General features: G+C 50.0%; 1 protein-coding gene across 10 annotated transcripts in view; it reads left to right on the top strand.

Moving 5' to 3' along the window:
• Positions 1-22724, top strand: part of LOC115119506 (transcription factor COE1-A-like) — a 389994-nt gene that overhangs the window by 363058 nt on the left and 4212 nt on the right. For 3 of the 10 annotated variants that reach the window (XM_065023916.1, XM_065023914.1, XM_065023915.1), the window contains exons 12-16: positions 7551-7616; positions 10510-10735; positions 11563-11742; positions 17008-17196; positions 17862-17930. In XM_065023916.1, the coding sequence (XP_064879988.1) occupies positions 7551-7616; positions 10510-10735; positions 11563-11742; positions 17008-17196; positions 17862-17929 (729 nt within the window). In that variant the 3' untranslated portion in view covers position 17930. The remainder of the gene's footprint in view (positions 1-7550; positions 7617-10509; positions 10736-11562; positions 11743-17007; positions 17197-17861; positions 17931-22724) is intronic. The other 7 variants (XM_065023922.1, XM_065023920.1, XM_065023924.1 and 4 more) reach the window with 4 other exon arrangements.

The following is a 22724-nucleotide window of genomic DNA, read 5'->3' as shown; positions in this document are numbered from 1 at the left end:
CAGAGCAGGGGAGAGGAGAGCAGGGGAGAAGAGAGCAGAGCAGGGGAGAGAAGAGCAGAGCAGGGGAGAGGAGAGGAGAGCAGAGCAGGGGAGAGGGAGAGCAGGGGACAGGAGGAGGAGAGCAGGGAGAGGGAGGGAGAGAGGGGAGCAGGGAGAGGAGAGGAGAGGAGAGGAGAGAGAGAGGAGAGCCGGGGAGAGGAGAGCAGGGAGAGGAGAGGAGAGCAAGGGAGAGGAGAGCCGGGGAGTGGACATGAGAGCTGAACAGTGCATGGGAGTGGAGAGCAGGAGAGAGAACAGGAGAGCTGAACAGAGCAGGGGAGAGGAGAGGAGAGCAGGGGAGAGAACAGGAGAGCTGAACAGAGCAGGGGAGAGGAGAGCAGAACAGGGTAGAGGAGTGCAGGGGAGAGGAGAGCTGAACAGAGCAGGGGAGAGGAGAGCAGAGCAGGGGAGAGGAGAGGAGAGGAGAGCTGAACAGAGCAGGGGAGAGAACAGGAGAGCTGAACAGAGCAGGGGAGAGAACATGAGAGCTGAACAGAGCAGGGGAGAGAACATGAGAGCTGAACAGAGCAGGGGAGAGGAGAGGAGATTAGAGCAGGGGAGAGGAGAGCAGAGCAGGCGAGAGGAGAGGAGAGCAGAGCAGGGGAGAGGAGAGCAGAGCAGGGGAGAGGAGAGGAGAGCTGAACAGAGCAGGGGAGAGAACAGGAGAGCTGAACAGAGCAGGGGAGAGAACATGAGAGCTGAACAGAGCAGGGGAGAGAACATGAGAGCTGAACAGAGCAGGGGAGAGGAGAGGAGATTAGAGCAGGGGAGAGGAGAGCAGAGCAGGCGAGAGGAGAGGAGAGCAGAGCAGGGTAGAGGAGAGCAGAGCAGGGGAGAGGAGAGCAGAGCAGAGCAGGGGAGAGAAGAGCAGAGCAGAGCAGGGAGAGGAGAGAGCAGAGCAGAGCAGGGAGAGGAGAGCAGAGCAGGGGAGAGGAAAGCAGACCAGGGGAGAGGAGAGCAGAGCAGGGGAGAGGAGGGGAGAGGAGAGGAGAGCAGAGCAGGGGAGAGAAGAGCAGAGCAGGGGAGAGGAGAGCAGAGCAGGGGAGAGGAGAGGAGAGCTGAACAGAGCAGGGGAGAGAACAGGAGAGCTGAACAGAGCAGGGGAGAGAACATGAGAGCTGAACAGAGCAGGGGAGAGAACATGAGAGCTGAACAGAGCAGGGGAGAGGAGAGGAGATTAGAGCAGGGGAGAGGAGAGCAGAGCAGGCGAGAGGAGAGGAGAGCAGAGCAGGGGAGAGGAGAGCAGAGCAGGGGAGAGGAGAGCAGAGCAGAGCAGGGGAGAGAAGAGCAGAGCAGAGCAGGGGAGAGGAGAGCAGAGCAGAGCAGGGGAGAGGAGAGCAGAGCAGGGGAGAGGAGAGCAGACCAGGGGAGAGGAGAGCAGAGCAGGGGAGAGGAGGGGAGAGGAGAGGAGAGCAGAGCAGGGGAGAGAAGAGCAGAGCAGGGGAGAGGAGAGCAGAGCAGGGGAGAGAAGAGCAAAGCAGAGCAGGGGAGAGGAGAGCAGAGCAGGGGAGAGGAGATCAGAGCAGGGGAGAGGAGAGCAGAGCAGGGGGGAGGAGAGCAGGGGAGAGGAGAGCAGGGGAGAGGAGAGCAGGGGAGAGAGCAGGGGAGAGGTGAGGAGAGGAGAGGAGAGCAGGGGAGAGGAAAGGAGACCCTATATCCACTGTCTCCTAATGAAATCCTAGTAGCCTGCTGCATTAGAGAGAGGGATCAGGGGTGCAGTGGAGCATGGGCTGGGCAGCAAAAGGATGACATCATCATTTTGGTCTCTCTATACAAGATGAACGACTCTGACCCTGCTTGTATTATGGCTCTAATAGAACATTAGGAAATGATACAATTGCAAATGAACAAGCTCAGGGATAAATGTGTCATGTACTTGCTGGCCTGGCTTGTATGTGACTGTGTTCTTTACATCTAGATATGACCCAGGTGTTTCTTCCCACCATTTCCTCTCCCTAATGTATGGTGATCACATTAGGACCAATCATCATTTACCCAGGAAAAGCCTCAGTTACAGTCTGTGTACAGTCACTTCCCCCCAGAGAAAGAGAGAGAGAAGGAGGGAGGGAGGGAGGGAGGGAGGGAGGGAGGGAGGAGGGTGGGAGGGAGGGAGGGAGAAGGAGAGAGAGAGGGAGTGAGAGAGTGAAGGAGAGTGAAAGTAGAGAAATGCGATTGAGAGAGTGAGAGAGAGAGAGAGAGAGAGAGAGAGAGAGAGGCAGGGAGAGAGAGAGAGGCAGGGAGAGAGAGAGAGAGAGAGAGAGAGAAAGAGAGAGAGAAAGAGAGAGAGAAGGAGAGAGAAGGAGAGAGAAAGAGAGAGAGAGAGAGAGAGAGAGAGAGAGAGAGAGAGAGAATGATTACTGTAACTTCCTGTGTTTACGGTAACTTCCTGGGTTTACTGTAACTTCCTGGGTTTACTGTAACTTCCTGGAAATAGACTTGGGTTACATTCACCAAGCCAATGGATCATGCTGATGTCACCCACAACACCCTCTGTTAGCATCAGCAGATCCTCAATTTATCTATTGTCGTGTAAACATGATGAGATGGAGAGTTTAGATGTTAGATGTTAGACAGAGAGAGCAGAGCGTTTTGGAAGAGAGAAATGTTCTGAGGGCCATTAGGAGAATAGCTCAGGAGCCAGGTTTGTGGGGTGTGTGTCTCTGACGGCGTCGGAGTGGAGCGTCCTCTCCTCTTCGTCCTCCCCCAGCCCTTCACCGGCCCACTGAGGCAGTAATGAGAGGTTAACACAGTGGCAGCGTTGGCATAATTGAGTGAATTTAGCACCTTGGACAGCGCACTTAAACTCCTTATTGCTGTTCTGACCTCCTCGTCATGTTCTGTCAGTACGGCCCCGGGATTCAGCTGCTGATTGAGAGGCGATATGTTCCAGCGCCGCACACACACACGCACGCACAGACACACGTGCACGCACGCACGCACGCACGCACACACACACACACACCTACACACACACACACACCTACATACACGTGCTGCATGCCGTGTTCACAGCAGAGGTTAACGCTGGGAACTGGAGAGCAATTTTCTGCTAGTCGTTCCGCGGCCTCACGCTGTGGGCCTAACACATGAACTTTTAAAAAGGGCCCTTCAGACCCAGGTGTCTGCGTAAATATAAACAGAAAGAGAAAGGAGGAATGTAAAGAGGAAAACAGATTGATCTGATCAGGGTAGAAGGGTTTTACTGTACAGTTAATAGGGCTGGCTCTTTAATGTGGCAAACTCCTATACTCCGTTACAGTCAACTCTGTTACAGTCAACTCTGTTACAGTCAACTCTGTTACAGTCAACTCTGTTACGGTCAACTCTGTTAAACTCTGTTACGGTCAACTCTGTTACGGTCAACTCTGTTACGGTCAACCATGTTAAGGTCAACCCCGTTACAGTCACCTCTGATACAGTCAACTCTGTTACGGTCATCAACTCTGTTACGGTCAACTCTGTTACGGTCAACTCTGTTACGGTCAACTCTGTTACGGTCAACTCTGTTATGGTCAACCATGTTAAGGTCAACCCCGTTACAGTCACCTCTGATACAGTCAACTCTGTTACGGTTAACTCTGTTACGGTCAACTCTGTTACGGTCAACTCTGATACGGTCAACTCTGGTACGGTCATCAACTCTGATACGGTCAACTCTGTTACGGTCAACTCTGTTACGGTCAACCATGTTAAGGTCAACCCCGTTACAGTCACCTCTGATACAGTCAACTCTGTTACGGTTAACTCTGTTACAGTCAACTCTGTTACAGTCAACTCTGTTCCGGTCAACTCTGTTACGGTCAACCATGTTAAGGTCAACCCCATTACAGTCACCTCTGATACAGTCAACTCTGTTACGGTTAATTCTGTTACGGTCAACTCTGTTACGGTCAACTCTGATACGGTCAACTCTGTTACAGTCAACTCTGATACGGTCAACCCTGTTACGGTCATCAACTCTGATATGGTCAACTCTGTTACAGTCAACTCTGATACGGTCAACTCTGTTACAGTCACCTATGATACGGTCAACTGCGGTACGGTCAACTCTGTTACGGTCAACTCTGATACAGTCAACTCTGATATGGTCAACTCTGTTACAGTCACCTATGATACGGTCAACTCCGGTACGGTCAACTCTGTTACGGTCAACTCTGATACAGTCAACTCTGATACGGTCAACTCCGTTACAGTCAACTCTGTTACGGTCAACTCTGTTACGGTCACCTCTGATACGGTCAACTCCGTTACGGTCAACTCTGATACGGTCAACTCTGATACAGTCAACTCTGATACAGTCAACTCTGATACGGTCAACCCCGTTACAGTCACCTCTGATACGGTCAACTCCGTTACGGTCAACTCTGATACGATCAACTCTGTTACAGTCAACTCTGATATGGTCAACTCTGTTACGGTCATCAACTCTGATATGGTCAACTCTGTTACGGTCAACTCTGTTACGGTCAACTCTGATACAGTCAACTCTGATACGATCAACTCTGTTACGGTCATCAACTCTGTTACAGTCAACTCTGATATGGTCAACTCTGTTACGGTCATCAACTCTGATATGGTCAACTCTGTTACGGTCAACTCTGTTACAGTCACCTCTGATACGGTCAACTCTGATACGGTCAACCCCATTACAGTCACCTCTGATACAGTCAACTCTGTTACGGTCAACTCTGATACAGTCACCTCTGATACAGTCACCTCTGATACAGTCAACTCTGATACAGTCAACTCTGATACAGTCAACTCTGTTACAGTCAACTCTGATACAGTCAACTCTGATACATTCAACTCTGTTAGAGTCAACTCTGATACAGTCAACTCTGATACGGTCAACTCTGATACGGTCAACTCTGATACAGTCAACTCTGATACAGTCAACTCTGTTACAGTCAACTCTGATACAGTCAACTCTGATACAGTCAACTCTGTTACGGTCACCTCTGATACGGTCAACCCCGTTACAGTCAACTCTGATACAGTCAACTCTGATACAGTCACCTCTGATACAGTCACCTCTGATACAGTCACCTCTGTTACAGTCACCTCTGATACAGTCAACTCTGATACAGTCACCTCTGATACAGTCAACTCTGATAGAGTCAACTCTGATACAGTCAACTCTGATACAGTCACCTCTGATACAGTCAACTCTGATACAGTCAACTCTGATACGGTCAACTCTGATACAGTCACCTCTGATACAGTCACCTCTGATACAGTCAACTCTGATACAGTTACATCTGTTACAGTCACCTCTGATACAGTCAACTCTGATACAGTCAACTCTGATACAGTCACCTCTGTTACAGTCACCTCTGATACGGTCAACTCTGTTACGGTCAACCATGTTAAGGTCAACCCCGTTACAGTCACCTCTGATACAGTCAACTCTGATACAGTCAACTCTGTTACAGTCACCTCTGTTACAGTCAACTCTGATACAGTCACCTCTGATACAGTCACCTCTGTTACAGTCACCTCTGATACAGTCAACTCCGTTACAGTCAACTCTGATACGGTCAACTCCGTTACAGTCAACTCTGTTACGGTCAACTCTGTTACGGTCAACTCTGATACGGTCAACTCCGTTACAGTCAACTCTGATACGGTCAACTCCGTTACGGTCAACTCTGATACGGTCAACTCCGTTACAGTCAACTCTGTTACGGTCAACTCTGTTACGGTCACCTCTGATACGGTCAACTCTGTTACGGTCAACTCTGATACGGTCAACTCCGTTACGGTCACCTCTGATACGGTCAGTCCTGTTACTTTATTTGGCACTTAATAGGCACTTCCCAAATTCATTTTTTAAATTTAATTTGACCTCTTGAAAAATTTTATAAAGTTCAACATGTGCTCTTTATGACAGAAATGTTTTGACCAAGTTGCACGAATCAAATCAAATGTATTTATAAAGCAATTTCTACATCAGCAGATGTCACAAAGTGCCTATACAGAAACCAAGCCTAAAACCCCAAAAAGGCACCGATATGGTGGAACGACCCTAAGCTTACTTTAAGATTATTTTTTTTTACGTGAAGACATAATGGACTTGACAACACATAAAAATGCTTTATAGACAACAACAACAAACAACGTATTTAACAAAACAAGTCGAAAATAACACAGAACTTAATGGAATTACTGTTGTCCCTGGGGGCCTGTGTCTTAGACTGAAGATAAGAGTGAAGTTCCCACTGCTGCCATAAAGCGTTTGATGAGTTGGAGTGGAGGGAGGCTAACGGCAAACACACAACAGCTAACGGCAAACACACAACAGCTAACGGCAAACACACAACAGCTAACGGCAAACACACAACAGCTAACGGCAAACACACGGCAAACACACAACAGCTAACGGCAAACACACGGCAAACACACAACAGCTAACGGCAAACACACAACAGCTAACGGCAAACACACAACAGCTAACGGCAAACACACAACAGCTAACGGCAAACACACAACAGCTAACGGCAAACACACAACAATACTTCAGGCAGTTGGCTCAGCTTGGCTCGGGATACTCCCCCCCCCCCCCCCACACTTCAATAATTGTTTCTCATTAACAAGAATGTTTTTGTGCTGACGACTGTTGTCTAATTGCCATGGAAATGTCTTCTGAGAGAGAACTGTTCTTGCTGAATTATTTCCCAACACCAATGAAGAAGAAGTCCTTAGTGACCTTTTCACACAGATTTCATTGTCTTTATAGAAATAGAAAGCAGATGTAGAGAGCAATACTGGTGCTATTCTCTCTCTCTCTCTCTCTCTCTCTCTCTCTCTCTCTCTCTCTCTCTCTCTCTCTCTCTCCCTCTCTCTCTCTGTCTCCCTGTGTCTCCCTGTCTCTCTCTCTCTCTCTCTCTCTCCCTCTCTCTCTCTCTCTCTCAATTCAATTCAATTCAATTCAAGGGCTTTATTGGCATGGGAAACATGTGTTAACATTGCCAAAGCAAGTGAGGTAGACAACATACAAAGTGAATATATAAAGTGAAAAACAACAAAAATTAACAGTAAACATTACACATACAGTATAGTTCCAATGTTTTAGGTTGTTGGCGATGGTACTCACTAAAAGGGAATGTTCAAGGTAATCATGCATGTTGCACTGTAGAAGAGCCAGGACAGAGGTGAAAGTTGAGGGTTTTACAGTAGATGACAACCACAAATATGAGGTCTTTCAATGTTTATTGCTGAACAACAATATATTGCTACACCATCTCACCCGTTCTCTCTCTCTTTCTCTCTTTCTCTCTCTCTCTCGCTCTCTGTCTCTCTCGCTTTCTCTCTCTCGTTTTCTCTCTCTCTCGCTTGCTCTTTCTTTCTTTCTTTCTTTCTCTCTCTCTCGTTTTCTCTCTCTCTCTCGCTCGCTCTCTCTCTCTCGCTCTCTGTCTCTCTCGCTTTCTCTCTCTCTCGTTTTCTCTCTCTCTCGATCTTTCTTTCTTTCTTTCTCTCTCTCCCTACCTCCATCCCTCTCTCTCTTTCTACAGGAAGTGATTCTGAAGAGGGCAGCAGACCTTGTGGAGGCTCTGTATGGGATGCCTCACAACAACCAGGTGCAGTTCAGACAGACACCATCTCTCTCTCTGTCCCCGCCACATTTTGCCACATCCCCCTGCGTCCCCGTTCACACCAGTTTAGACGTCATTATTCATTCATCTCCGGTGGCTAATAGCATACCTGATTAAATATTCATCAAATACTTCCAAGACATGTCCACATTAATTATCCCCACTATAACCAATGTATTTCCACTTTGTGAAAATAGTCATGACACATTGAACATACAGCAGGTCATTTGTGACCTACTTAGTGTCACCCTGTCTAGACAAGAGGAGTGGAGTAACAGTAATATACAGGGAAAATTACATGTTGACAGGTACAGTAGTGTAACAGGGGTACTGATGTGAACTCTACATGTTGACTGGTACAGTAGTGTAACAGGGGTACTGATGTGAACTCTTCATGTTGACTGGTACAGTAGTGTAACAGGGGTACTGATGTGAACTCTACATGTTGACTGGTACAGTAGTGTAACAGGGGTACTCATGTGATCTCTACATGTTGACTGGTACAGTAGTGTAACAGGGGTACTGATGTGATCTCTACATGTTGACTGGTACAGTAGTGTAACAGGGGTACTGATGTGAACTCTACATGTTGTCTGGTACAGTAGTGTAACAGATCCCAACATATAGGCTGGTTCTACTGTCGTACCCCACCAGAACCCAACATATAGGCTGGTTCTACTGTCATACCCCAGCAGAACACAACATATAGGCTGGTTCTACTGTCGTACCTCACCAGAACACAACATATAGGCTGGTTCTACTGTCGTACCTCACCAGAACACAACATATAGGCTGGTTCTACTGTCGTACCCCACCAGAACCCAACATATAGACTGGTTCTACTGTCGTACCTCACCAGAACACAACATATAGGCTGGTTCTACTGTCGTACCTCACCAGAACACAACATATAGGCTGGTTCTACTGTCGTACCCCACCAGAACCCAACATATAGGCTGGTTCTACTGTCGTACCCCACCAGAACCCAACATATTGGCTGGTTCTAACTATAGGCTGGTTCGTTGTACCCCACCAGAACCCAACATATAGGCTGGTTCTACTGTCGTACCCCACCAGAACCCAACATATAGGCTGGTTCTACTGTTGTACCCCACCAGAACCCAACATATAGGCTGGTTCTACTGTTGAACCCCACCAGAACCCAACATATAGGCTGGTTCTACTGTCGTACCCCACCAGAACACAACATATAGGCTGGTCCTACTGTCGTACCCCACCAGAACCCAACATATAGGCTGGTTCTACTGTCGTACCCCACCAGAACCCAACATATAGGCTGGTTCTACTGTCGTACCTCACCAGAACACAACATATAGGCTGGTTCTACTGTCGTACCCCACCAGAACCCAACATATAGGCTGGTTCTACTGTCGTACCCCACCAGAACCCAACATATAGGCTGGTTCTACTGTCGTACCCCACCAGAACCCAACATATAGGCTGGTTCTACTGTTGTACCCCACCAGAACCCAACATATAGGCTGGTTCTACTGTTGAACCCAACACTGGTTCAGAACCCAAACATAACATAGGCTGGTTCTACTGTTGTACCCCACCAGAACCCAACATATAGGCTGGTTCTATAGGCTGGTTTTACTGTTGTACCCCACCAGAACCCAACATATAGGCTGGTCTAGAACACAACATATAGGCTGGTTTTACCAGAACCCAACATATAGGACTGGTTCTGGTTCCCACCAGAACACAACATATAGGCTGGTTTTACTGTACCCCACCAGAACACAACCCACCAGAACCCAACATATAGGCTGGTTCTACTGTTGTACCCCACCAGAACACAACATATAGGCTGGTTCTACTGTTGTACCCCACCAGAACCCAACATATAGGCTGGTTCTACTGTTGTACCCCACCAGAACACAACATATAGGCTGGTTCTACGCCATTGTTGGTAAACAATGTAATTGTAAACCAACACTATATAGCCTCATAACATGGTTAAAACTGTCATGTTGATGTCATGGATGGTCAGTCATTGCATCCATAGCTCTGTCGAAGAATTTGAATATGCTTCCAGGTCCATTCCTCAGCTGTTTACCCAGACAGAGGTCGGGAGACGGTGTCAGCTGCTGATTGGCCCTTTAAACTGTCACTAGTGTTGCTCTGTGAACCCTACTTTATCTGGTACCAGTGTTGTTAATATAAAAGCTACTTTATCTGGTACCAATGTTGTTAATATGAACGCTACTTTATCTGGTACCAATGTTGTTAATATGAACGCTACTTTATCTGGTACCAATGTTGTTAATATGAAAGCTACTTGTCTGGTACCAGTGTTGTTAATATGAAAGCTACTTTATCTGGTACCAGTGTTGTTAATATGAAAGCTACTTGTCTGGTACCAGTGTTGTTAATATGAAAGCTACTTGTCTGGTACCAGTGTTGTTTATATGAAAGCTACTGTATCTGGTACCAGTGTTTATATGAAAGCTACTTTATCTGGTACCAGTGTTTATATGAAAGCTACTGTATCTGGTACCAGTGTTGTTTATATAAAAGCTACTGTATCTGGTACCAGTGTTGTTTATATGAAAGCTACTGTATCTGGTACCAGTGATGTTTATATAAAAGCTACTTGTCTGGTACCAGTGTTTATATGAAAGCTACTTGTCTGGTACCAGTGTTGTTAATATGAAAGCTACTTGTCTGGTACCAGTGTTGTTAATATGAAAGCTACTTTATCTGGTACCAGTGTTGTTAATATGAAAGCTACTTGTCTGGTACCAGTGTTGTTAATATGAAAGCTACTTGTCTGGTACCAGTGTTTATATGAAAGCTACTTGTCTGGTACCAGTGTATATGTGAACGCTCGTCTAACTGTGTTCTCCTGTGGCAGGAGATGATTCTGAAGCGTGCGGCGGATATAGCGGAGGCTCTTTACAATGTTCCCAGAAACCACAACCAGTTGAGCGGCCTGGGCAACAGCTCCGTCCACGCAGGCATGATGGGGGTCAACTCCTTCCCTGGCCAGCTGGCCGTCAACGTGTCCGAGTCCTCCCAGGGAGCCAATCAGGGTGAGGGGGCGGGTCGATACGGGTGTGGCGCTATCGTCATAGAAACCGGTAACTGAATAGAAATGTAGCTGCTGTGTTTTGTGAATGTGAAGTTGTCTGTGACGTTATCTTTGACGTTGTCTGTAACGTTGTCTGTGACGTTACACTGTGACGTTGTCTGTGACGTTACACTGTAACGTTGTCTGTGACCTTACACTGTGACGTTACACTGTGACATTGTCTGTGACCTTACACTGTGACGTTACACTGTGACATTGTCTGTGACCTTACACTGTGACATTGTCTGTGATGTTGTCTGTATAACGTTACACTGTGACATTGTCTGTGACCTTACACTGTGACGTTACACTGTGACATTGTCTGTGACCTTACACTGTGACGTTACACTGTGACATTGTCTGTGACGTTACACTGTGACGTTACACTGTGACATTGTCTGTGACGTTACACTGTAACGTTGTCTGTGACCTTACACTGTGACGTTACACAGTGACATTGTCTGTGACCTTACACTGTGACGTTACACTGTGACGTTGTCTGTGACGTTACACTGTAACGTTGTCTGTGACCTTACACTGTGACGTTACACAGTGACATTGTCTGTGACCTTACACTGTGACGTTACACTGTGACGTTGTCTGTGACGTTACACTGTAACGTTGTCTGTGACCTTACACTGTGACGTTACACAGTGACATTGTCTGTGACCTTACACTGTGACCTTACACTGTGACGTTGTCTGTGATGTTGTCTGTGACCTTACACTGTGACGTTACACTGTGACGTTACACTTTTACGTGGTTCTATGATTAGGTGACTGCAGAAAGGTGACTGATATCTTTGTTCTCTCTCCCTCTCTCTGTGTGTGTGTGTAGGTTTCAGTCGGAACACGAGCAGCGTGTCTCCACATGGCTATGTGCCCAGCTCCACCCCCCAGCAGAGTAACTACAGCTCTGTGACCACCAGCATGAACGGCTACGGCAACACTGGCATGTCCAACCTGGGAGGATCCCCCAGCTTCCTCAACGGCAGCGCTGCCAACTCGCCCTACGCCAGTGAGTCCAACTCCAGCTCTTCTAGCCACCCACAGACAGCTCACAACCACCTTTACCCACCTGCATCCAATCGGCCGACCCACCACAGCCAGCCCTCTCACTCACTCAGCTCACCCACACACCCACACACCCACACTCAGCTCACCCACCCACCCACACACCCACACTCAGCTCACCCACACACCCACACTCTGTTCACCCACACACCCACACTCAGCTCACCCACACACCCACACTCTGTTCACACACCCACACTCAGCTCACCCACACACCCACACTCAGCTCACCCACACACCCACACTCAGCTCACCCACACACCCACACTCTGTTCACCCACACACCCACACTCAGCTCACCCACACACCCACACTCAGCTCACCCACACACCCACACTCAGCTCACCCACACACCCACACTCAGCTCACCCACACACCCACACTCTGTTCACACACCCACACTCAGCTCACCCACACACCCACACTCAGCTCACCCACACACCCACACTCAGCTCACCCACACACCCACACTCTGTTCACCCACACACCCACACTCAGCTCACCCACACTCAGCTCACCCACACACCCACACTCTGTTCACACACCCACACTCTGTTCACCCACCCACCCACACTCAGCTCACCCACCCACCCACACTCTGTTCACACACCCACACTCAGCTCACCCACCCACCCACACTCAGCTCACCCACCCACCCACACTCAGCTCACCCACCCACCCACACTCAGCTCACCCACCCACCCACCCACCCACACTCAGCTCACCCACCCACCCTCAGCTCACCCCACCCACCCACCCACCCACCCACCCACCCACCCACCCACCCACCCACCCACACAGCTCACCCACCCACCCTCAGCTCACCCACCCACCCACCCACCCACACTCTGTTCACCCACCCACACTCAGCTCACCCACACACCCACACTCAGCTCACCCACACACCCACACTCAGCTCACCCACCCACCCACCCACACTCAGCTCACCCACCCACCCACACTCTGTTCACCCACCCACCCACACTCAGCTCACCCACTATTCAGTGCATGGCTCCCCCTATGTCTGTGCCCATACTGTTGCTGTACATTCCTAGAAGAGCTGTACTGTATGGGTTCTGGTATGTAGCCCAGTACTGAACAGAGTTGTGGTCTTTGAGGAGGGATGAGAGGAGTGGGAATTTTCTCTCCCTATTTGTTTGTTTATGAGAGTTTGGCCTGGTGGTGACAGGGAGGTCTGGTGGTGACAGGGACGTCTGGTGGTGACAGGGAGGTCTGGTGGTGACAGGGAGGACAGGGAGGCCTGGTGGTGACAGGGAGGATAGGGAGGCCTGGTGGTGACAGGGAGGCCTGGTGGTGACAGGGAGGCCTGGTGGTGACAGGGGGCTCTGGTGGTGACAGGGAGGACAGGGAGGCCTGGTGGTGACAGGGAGGACAGGGAGGCCTGGCGGTGACAGGGAGGCCTTCAGATCTAGAGCTATTCCCCTATTGGCTGTCTGCCTGGCAGTCTCCCAGTACTGGAGCCTGAACAACTCTTAAAAACCAGTCCTCTCCTCTAATCGCCTTTCATCTGACATCCATACATCCACTATGTTATTGTTCTGAATTGACTCCCCTTTTCCAATGAGGGAAACCTGGAAGGAGAGTGTTAGACGGAGACAGACAAAGAAAGAGAGGTTGTTTGTTTGGTCTGATGATGGTGGGTGCCAGTTGTGAAGGTTTGTCTTTGAGGACCATTTGGCATGGATCTAAGAACAGACACCTACAGATTTCTTTCAGGCAGATAAATCTCCACTGACAACATCAAGCCTTATGAACTAGCTATATGAGACCACTCTGGTTAGGAGGAGAAACCACGCTGGAATGCTCTGGGCTTGTGGAGGACTGGCGGCCTCTCTCCTTAACATTGTGTGTCCTTTCATCGGATTGCCCTGAAATTGGATTGAGAGTCACTGGTGTATTGCCTGTTTGCAACGCCTGACTGGCCGTATCACAGATCCTTTCTAGCCACGGAATTAAAGACTGCTAATTAAATCAATAAACTAATTGGAGGGGTAACAATTCAATTTCATCACTTTGCTCCCCACGATGTTAACACGTATTTTAAAAGGCTGGCTGACTCTATTAGACACTTCCAATCAATCCACAAGCCTGGGCTCTGTGCTTCCAATTTTCATTAATTGATTAGTTAGGATTTGATAAATGGATTGTGCCATTGTTTCATGGTTCATGGAGATATACATCTATTTAAATGGTGAAATAACAAGAATCACCTCTAATGAAGTGTAACCAGTAAGAAAAACATTAAAGAGCAGTGAATGTTGAATTCAAATGGTTGTCTAAGTGTGCTAGCATTGCATTGTTAACTACCTAAGAGACCACTGCTAAGTGGATTGGGTTGACCGACAAGCATTCATTTGTAAGAATGAACTTGAATTTAATTATCTTTTGAAACTTTTCATCCTTGAATAGAGTTGTTGAGTTGTTTTTTTCTTGTGTTCTCCGATAAATGATTAATCCTACATGGTGAAATTAACCTCTTGCTATGCCTCTCCCTCTCTCCTTCCTTCCCTCCCTCCCCTCTCTCTCTTTCTCACTCTCTTGCCCTCTCTCTTGCCCTCCCTCCCCTCTCTCTCCCCCCTCTCTCTCTCTCTCTCTCGCTCTCACTCTCTTTCTTGCCCTCCCTCCTCCCTCCCTCCCTCCCTCCCTAATTCTCTCTTCCCATCGCTCCCTCCCTCCCTCCCACCCTCCCCATCTCTCCCTCCCCCTACCTCCCTCCCCATCTCTCCCCCATCCCTCCCTCCCTCCCCTCCCTCCCTCCCCCATCTCTCCTCCATCTCTCCCTCTCTCCATCCCTGTCCCTCCCCATCTCTCCCCCTCCTTCTCTTTTCCCATCTCCCTCTCCCTCCCTACCTCCACCCTCCCCCTCTCCCTCCCCATCTCTCCCTCTCTCCCTACCTCCCTCCCCATCTCTCCCTCTCTCCCTACCTCCCTCCCCATCTCTCTCTCTCTCCCTCCCTCCCCTCCCTAATTCTCTCTTCCCATCGCTCCCTCCTCCCTCCCCATCTCTCCCTCCCTACCTCCCTCCCCCATCTCTCCCCCCATCTCTCTCTCCTCCCCATCTCTCCCTCCCTCCCTACCTCCTCCCCATCTCTCCCTCCCTCCCTACCTCCCTCCCCATCTCTCCCCCATCTCTCCCTCTTTCCATCCCTGTCCCTCCCCATCTCTCCCTCCCTCCCTCCTTCTCTTTTCCCATCTCCCTCTCCCTCCCTACCTCCCACCCTCCCTCTCCTCCCCATCTCCCCTCTCTCCCTACCTCCCTCCCCATCTCTCCCTCCCTCCCTACCTCCTCCCCCATCTCTCCCCCCATCTCTCTCTCCCTCCCCATCTCTCCCTCCCTCCCCACCTCCCTCCCCCATCTCTCCCTCCCTCCCTACCTCCCTCCCCCATCTCTCCCCCATCTCTCCCTCTTTCCATCCCTGTCCCTCCCCATCTCTCCCTCCCTCCCTCCTTCTCTCTTTTCCCATCTCCCTCTCCCTCCCTACCTCCCACCCTCCCTCTCCCCTCCCCATCTCTCCCTCTCTCCCTACCTCCCTCCCCATCTCTCCCTCCCTCCCTACCTCCTCCCCATCTCTCCCCCATCTCTCTCTCCTCCCCATCTCTCCCTCCCTCCCCACCTCCCTCCCCCCATCTCTCCCTCCCTCCCTACCTCCCTCCCCCATCTCTCCCCCATCTCTCCCTCTTTCCATCCCTGTCCCTCCCCATCTCTCCCTCCCTCCCTCTCTCTCTCTTGGTGAAAATTAACCTCTTGCTATGCCTCTCCTCTCTCTCCTTCCTTCCCTCCCTCCCTCTCTCTCTTTCTCACTCTCTTGCCCTCTCTCTCTTGCCCTCCTCCCTCCCCTCTCTCTCTCTCTCCCTCCCCCCTCTCTCTCTCTCTCTCTCTCTCTCGCTCTCACTCTTTCTTGCCCTCCCTCCCTCCCTCCTCCCTCCCTCCCTCCCTCCCTAATTCTCTCTTCCCATCGCTCCCTCCCTCCCTCCCACCCTCCCCATCTCTCCCTCCCTCCCTACCTCCTCCCCCATCTCTCCCCCATCCCTCCCTCCCTCCCCTCCCTCCCTCCCCCATCTCTCCTCCATCTCTCCCTCTCTCCATCCCTGTCCCTCCCCATCTCTCCCCCTCCTTCTCTTTTCCCATCTCCCTCTCCCTCCCTACCTCCCACCCTCCCTCTCCTCCCCATCTCTCCTCTCTCCCCTACCTCCCTCCCCATCTCTCCCTCTCCCTACCTCCCTCCCCATCTCTCTCTCTCTCCCTCCCTCCCTCCCTAATTCTCTCTTCCCATCGCTCCCTCCCTCCCTCCCCATCTCTCCCTCCCTCCCTACCTCCCTCCCCATCTCTCCCCCATCTCTCTCTCCCTCCCCATCTCTCCCTCCCTCCCTACCTCCCTCCCCCATCTCTCCCTCCCCTCCCTACCTCCCTCCCCCATCTCTCCCCATCTCTCCCTCTTTCCATCCCTGTCCCTCCCCATCTCTCCCTCCCTCCCTCCTTCTCTTTTCCCATCTCCCTCTCCTCCCTACCTCCCACCCTCCCTCTCCCTCCCCATCTCTCCCTCTCTCCCTACCTCCCTCCCCATCTCTCCCTCCCTCCCTACCTCCTCCCCCATCTCTCCCCCATCTCTCTCTCCCTCCCCATCTCTCCCTCCCTCCCCACCTCCCTCCCCCATCTCTCCCTCCCTCCCTACCTCCCTCCCCCATCTCTCCCCCATCTCTCCCTCTCTTTCCATCCCTGTCCCTCCCCATCTCTCCCTCCCTCCCTCCTTCTCTTTTCCCATCTCCCTCTCCTCCCTCCCTCCCACCCTCCCTCTCCCTCCCCATCTCTCCCTCTCTCCCTACCTCCCTCCCCATCTCTCCCTCCCTCCCTACCTCCTCCCCATCTCTCTCTCCCTCCCTCCCTACCTCCCTCCCCATCTCTCCCTCTCTCCCTACCTCCCTCCCTCCCTCCCCATCTCTCCCTCCCTCCCTACCTCCTCCCCCATCTCTCCCTCTCTCCATCCCTGTCCCTCCCCATCTCTCCCTCCCTCCTTCTCTTTTCCCATCTCCCTCTCCCTCCCTACCTCCCACCCTCCCTCTCCCTCCCCATCTCTCCCTCTCTCCCTACCTCCTCGCCATCTCTCTCTCCTCCCCTCCCTACCTCCCTCCCCATCTCTCCCTCCCTCCCTACCTCCTCCCCCATCTCTCCCTCTCTCCATCCCTCCAGTCGTTCCCTCCAGCCCCACCATGGCGTCCTCCACCAGCCTGCCCTCTAACTGTAGCAGTTCCTCTGGGATCTTCTCCTTCTCCCCTGCCAACATGGTGTCGGCCGTCAAGCAGAAGAGCGCCTTCGCCCCTGTGGTGCGACCTCAGACCTCACCCCCACCCACCTGCACCAACGGCAACGGTCTCCAAGGTGAGCCCCTTAGCCAATCGAGACACTATTATGTCTCTCTCTAACCAACCTCTACGTCCCCAATATCCACTGCCTTTCCCTCCTCCCCTCCTCCTCCTTCCTCCTTCCCTCCTCCCCTCCTCCCCTCCTTCCCTCCTTCCCTTCTCCCCTCCTTCCCTCCTCCCCTCCTCCCCTCCTTCCCTCCTTCCCTCCTCCCCTCCTCCCCACCTCCCCTTCTCCCCTCCCCTCCCCCTCCTCCCTCCTTCCTTCCCTCCTTCCCTTCTCCCCTCCTCCCCTTCGCCCCTCCTCCCCTCCCCTCCTCCCCTTCTCCCCTCCTCCCCTCCTCCCCTCCTTCCTTCTCTCCTCCTCCCCTCCTCCCCTTCTCCCCTCCTCTCCTCCTCCCCTTCTCTCCTCCTCCCCTCCTCCCCCTCCTTCCCTCCTTCCCTCCTCCCCTTCTCCCCTCCTCCCCTCCTTCCCTCCTTCCCTCCTCCCCTCCTCCCCTTCTCCCCTCCTCCCCTCCTCCCCTTCTCCCCTCTTCCCCTTCTCCCCTTCTCCCCTTCTCCCCTCCTCCCTCCTCCCCTTCTCCCCTCCTCCCCTTCTCCCCTCCTCCCCTTCTCCAGCCTTGAAATGACACGTTGTTTTTTTCTTTCTCTCCTCCCCTCCTCTCCTTGCGCTCCCTCCCTCAGATCAGTCTTTTGTGGACTCTAGCAAGTACTCCACAGCCAGCTCGCTGCAGGGCCTGGCCTTTTCCTGAAGTATGTTACTCTTTCTGGCATGCACCCATCCTCCCTTCTCTTCCTCCGTCTCTCTAACCATCCATCTCTCCATCCACTCCTCCATCCATCCATCCATCCATCCATCTACCCATCACCTTACCCATTACATTAACATCAACCGTCCTCATTTTGCAGTTGTATATTTTGACAAAATAGAGGATGAGAGATGAGAGGATATCTCTAATTCTGGTCTGTGCTTTTGTTTATTCAGCTAAAAGGGCATTTGGCGGAGTAGTCATATTACTCAGAAGTTTGTCCTTTTATTTGGCTTTAATGCTTTAGTGGCCGTGCCTATCTTCCTGTGTGTGAATGAGGAGAAAGGGCATGAATGCGTAGGGGCTAGAGGGCAGGGCAGGCTGTAGCTGTGTGGGTGTGGGAACACAGAGCTTTCTCCCAGGACCGGACAGGACAGGACACACTGCTGTCCTCAACAGACCCAATACATACAGTCGTGGCCAAAAGTTTTGAGAATGACACATATTAATTTTCACAAAGTCTGCTGCCTCAGTTTGTATGATGGCAATTTGCATATACTCCAGAATGTTATGAAGAGTGATCAGATGAATTGCAATTAACATCATGTGTGAGTGTTGACGAGGACAAGGCTGAAAGATCACTCTGTCATGCTGATTGAGTTCGAATAACAGACTGGAAGCTTCAAAAGGAGGGTGGTGCTTGAAATCATTATTCTTCCTCTGTCATCCATGGTTACCTGCAAGGAAACATGTGCCGTCACCATTGCGTTGCACAAAATGGGCTTCACGGGCAAGGATATTGCTGCCAGTAAGATTGCACCTAAATCAACCATTTATCGGATCATCAAGAACTTCAAGCAGAGCGGTTAAATTGTTGTGAAGAAAGCTTCAGGGCGCCCAAGAAAGTCCAGAAAGAGCCAGGACCGTCTCCTAAAGTTGATTCAGCTGCGGGATCGGGGCACCACCAGTACAGAGCTTGCTCAGGAATTGCAGCAGGCAGGTGTGAGTGCATCTGCACACACAGTGAGGCGAAGACTTTTGGAGGATGGCCTGGTGTCAAGAAGGGCAGCAAAGAAGCCACTTCTCTCCAGGAAAAACATCAGGGACAGACTGATATTCTGCAAAAGGTACAGGGATTGGACTGCTGAGGACTGGGGTAAAGTCATTTTCTCTGATGAATCCCCTTTCCGATTGTTTGGGGCATCCGGACAAAAGCTTGTCCGGAGAAGACAAGGAGAGCCCTACCATCAGTCCTGTGTCATGCCAACAGTAAAGCATCTTGAGTCCATTCATGTGTGAGGTTGCTTCTCAGCCAAAAGCTTGTCCGGAGAAGACAAGGAGAGCCCGGCTCACTCACAATTTTGCCTAAGAACACAGCCATGAATAAAGAATGGTATCAACACATCCTCCGAGAGCAACTTCTCCCAACCATCCAGGAAGAGTTTAGTGACGAACAATGCCTTTTCCAGCACGATGGAGCACCTTGCCATGAGGCAAAAGTGATAACTAAGTGGCTCGGGGAACAAAACATAAATATTTTGGGTCCATGGCCAGGAAACTCCCCACACAAACAAAACCCCACAAATTCTGACAAACTCCAAGCATTGATTATGCAAGAATGGGCTGCCATCAGTCAGGATGTGACCCAGAAGTTAATTGACAGCATGCCAGAGGTCTTGAAAAAGAAGGGTCAACACTGAAAATATTGACTCTTTGCATCAACTTCATGTAATTGTCAGTAAAAGCCTTCGACACTTATGAAATGCTTGTAATTATACTTCAATATTCCATAGTAACATCTGACAAAAAATATCTAAAGACACTGAAGCAGCAGACTTTGTGTAAATTAATATTTGTGTCATTCTCAAAACTTTTGGCCACGACTGTACATTACTGAAACACAATCAGAAGAGATATCTCACAATTTACGTAAGGTTTTTGTTTATTCAACAAACCTGCCATGACTGGATACCAGTATAGGATGTTCTTTTTGGAAATGATCTGTTAAATCATAGTTTAGTGTTAGAGCTCCACCAGCCAAACAAAAGCTGAGACAGGAGCACAACATCATTCCTTTAATTAACACTCTGTAGCGTAGCATAGTACAGTACAGTGTAGTGTGCTTCCACAGAGTCTCCTCTCTCTCTCTCTCTCTGTGTCTCTCTCTATCTGTCTCTCTCTCTCTCTCTCTCTCTCTCTCTCTCTCTCTCTCTCTGTCTCTCTGTCTCTCTGTCTCTCTGTCTCTGTCTCTCTGTCTCTCTCTCTCTCTCTCTGTCTCTCTCTCTCTCTCTCTCTCTCTGTCTCTCTCTGTCTCTCTCTCTCTCTCTCTCTCTCTCTCTCTCTCTCTCTCTCTCTCGCTCTCTCTCTCTCTCTCTGTCTCTCTCTCTCTCTCTCTGTCTCTCTCTCTCTCTCTCTCTCTGTCTGTCTCTCTCTCTCTCTCTCTCTCTCTCTCTCTCTCTCTGTCTCTCTCTCTGTCTCTCTGTCTCTCTCTCTCTCTCTCTCTCTCTGTCTCTCTCTCTCTCTCTCTCTCTCTCTGTCTCTCTCTCTCTCTCTCTCTCTCTCTCTCTGTCTCTCTCTCTCTCTCTCTGTCTCTCTCTCTCTCTCTCTCTCTCTCTCTCTCTCTCTCTCTCTCTCTCTCTCGATCTGCAGTTTGTCAGAAAGGCTTTTCTATCTGATCACCCCCCCCTCCACTCCACTATAGGCTGGGAAATTATCAGCAAAGACAGCTGTTGGGCTTTGTTGACAATCGATCCTGTCACTATTTACATTGACATACACCCACTGACTGACTAGGTTTGTGTTACACTACTGCAGATCAAAGAGCTAGAGTTGAGTCACTGTCATACATGATGTTTTGTCAGCGAGGCGTCGTATCTAAACCCAAGCTCCTTCTCTCCCAGTCCCGTGTGTCTCACAATATGACAGAACTGACATAGAACTCCCAGAAGATACCACATACAGCAATAGTTCCTGTGCAGTCGGGCATATTATCAGCTGGAATAGTTGAGAAGCATTTGTGCTTTCCATGTAAATCAGATTGTTCTAAGATTAGTAAACCAAATCTGGGTTTATTCAAAGATCATTTTGATATCCTCACATAAACATTTGAAATGCTTTCTTTTTGTACGTTACACTTGTGATTTTGGTTTATGACATATTGCGTTATTTTATCGATGAGCTAACACATTGTGTGTGTGTGTGTGTGTGTGTGTGTGTGTGTGTGTGTGTGTGTGTGTGTGTGTGTGTGTTTGTCAGCAGTTGCATAACCAACGTCATGTAAAAATCTCAAGCAATAAACATTCCTTACACACCTTAGAGGTCCTCCTCTGGCCTCTGACCTCTGGCCTCTGACCTTTGGCCTGTCCCACTACACTGGATATGTTAGGTCATGTTAGGCTCCGCTCAGTAAACATTCCTTACACACCTTAGAGGTCCTCCTCTGGCCTCTGACCTCTGGCCTCTGACCTCTGACCTTTGGCCTGTCCCACTACACTGGATATGTTAGGTCATGTTAGGCTCCGCTCAGTAAACATTCCTTACACACCTTAGAGGTCCTCCTCTGGCCTCTGACCTCTGGCCTCTGACCTTTGGCCTGTCCCACTACACTGGATATGTTAGGTCATGTTAGGCTCCGCTCAGGGAACAACCACACCTCATCAATCCATTACCATGTACCCAACTCAAATCCATTTCCCTGTGAATGATTGGAGATGATGGAGCTGGTTCATTCTAGTCAAACATGAATTATATACTGTATATTGTCAATTTGGGCAGTGCCTTCAGAAAGTATTCAGACCCCTTGACTTTTTCCACATTTTGTTACGATACAGCCTTATTATAAAATGTATTAAATAAATGTTGTTGTTTTTTCACCAATCTACACACAATACCCCATAATGACCATAACAGTCTTAAAAATAAATAACAGAAATGCCTTATTTACATAAGTATTCAGACCCTTTGCTATGGAAACAGGCACATCCTGTTTTCATTTATCATACTTGAGATATTTCTACAACTTGATTAGAGTCCACCTGTGGTAAATTCAATTGATTGGACATGCTTTGGAAAGGCACACACCTGTCTATATAAGGATATAAGGTCCCACAGTTGACAGTGCATGTCAGAACAAAAACCAAGCCACGAGGTCGAAGGAATTGTCCATAGAGCCCCGAGACAGGATTGTGTCGAGTCACAGATCTGGGGAAGGGTACCAAAACATTTATGCAGCATTGAAGGTCCCCAAGAACAAAGCGGCCTCCATCATTCTTAAATGGAAGAAGTTTGGCGGCCAAACTGAGAATCGGGGGAGAATGGCCTAGGTCAGGGAGGTGCTCAAGAACCCGATAGTCACTCTGACAGAGTTCTAGAGTCCCTCTGTTGAGAAGGGAGAAACTTCCAGAAGGACAATCATCTCTGCAGCACTGCACCAATCAGGCCTTTATGGTAGAGTGGCCAGATGGAAGCCACTCCTCAGTAAGAGGCACGTGACAGCTCACTTGTAGTTTGCCAAAAAAGCACCTAAAGGACTCTCAGACCATGAGAAACAAGATTCTCTGGTCTGATGAAACCAAGATTGAACTCTTTGTTCTGAATGCCAAGTGTCACGTCTGGAGGAAACCTGGCACCATCCCTACGGTGAAGCGTGGTGATGGTAGCATCAGGCTGTGGGGGATGTTTTTCAGCGGCAGGGACTGGGAGACTAGTCAGGATCGAGGCAAAGATGAACGGAGCAAAGTACAGAGATCTTGATAAAAACAATTTCCAGAGCGCTCAGGACCTGAGATTGGGGTGAAGG

The sequence above is a fragment of the Oncorhynchus nerka genome, linkage group LG10, assembly GCF_034236695.1.
Source record: "Oncorhynchus nerka isolate Pitt River linkage group LG10, Oner_Uvic_2.0, whole genome shotgun sequence".
Classification (NCBI taxonomy): domain Eukaryota; kingdom Metazoa; phylum Chordata; class Actinopteri; order Salmoniformes; family Salmonidae; genus Oncorhynchus; species Oncorhynchus nerka.
Note: the sequence above shows the minus strand (reverse complement) of the source record. Positions and strands in the feature narration are given on the sequence as shown.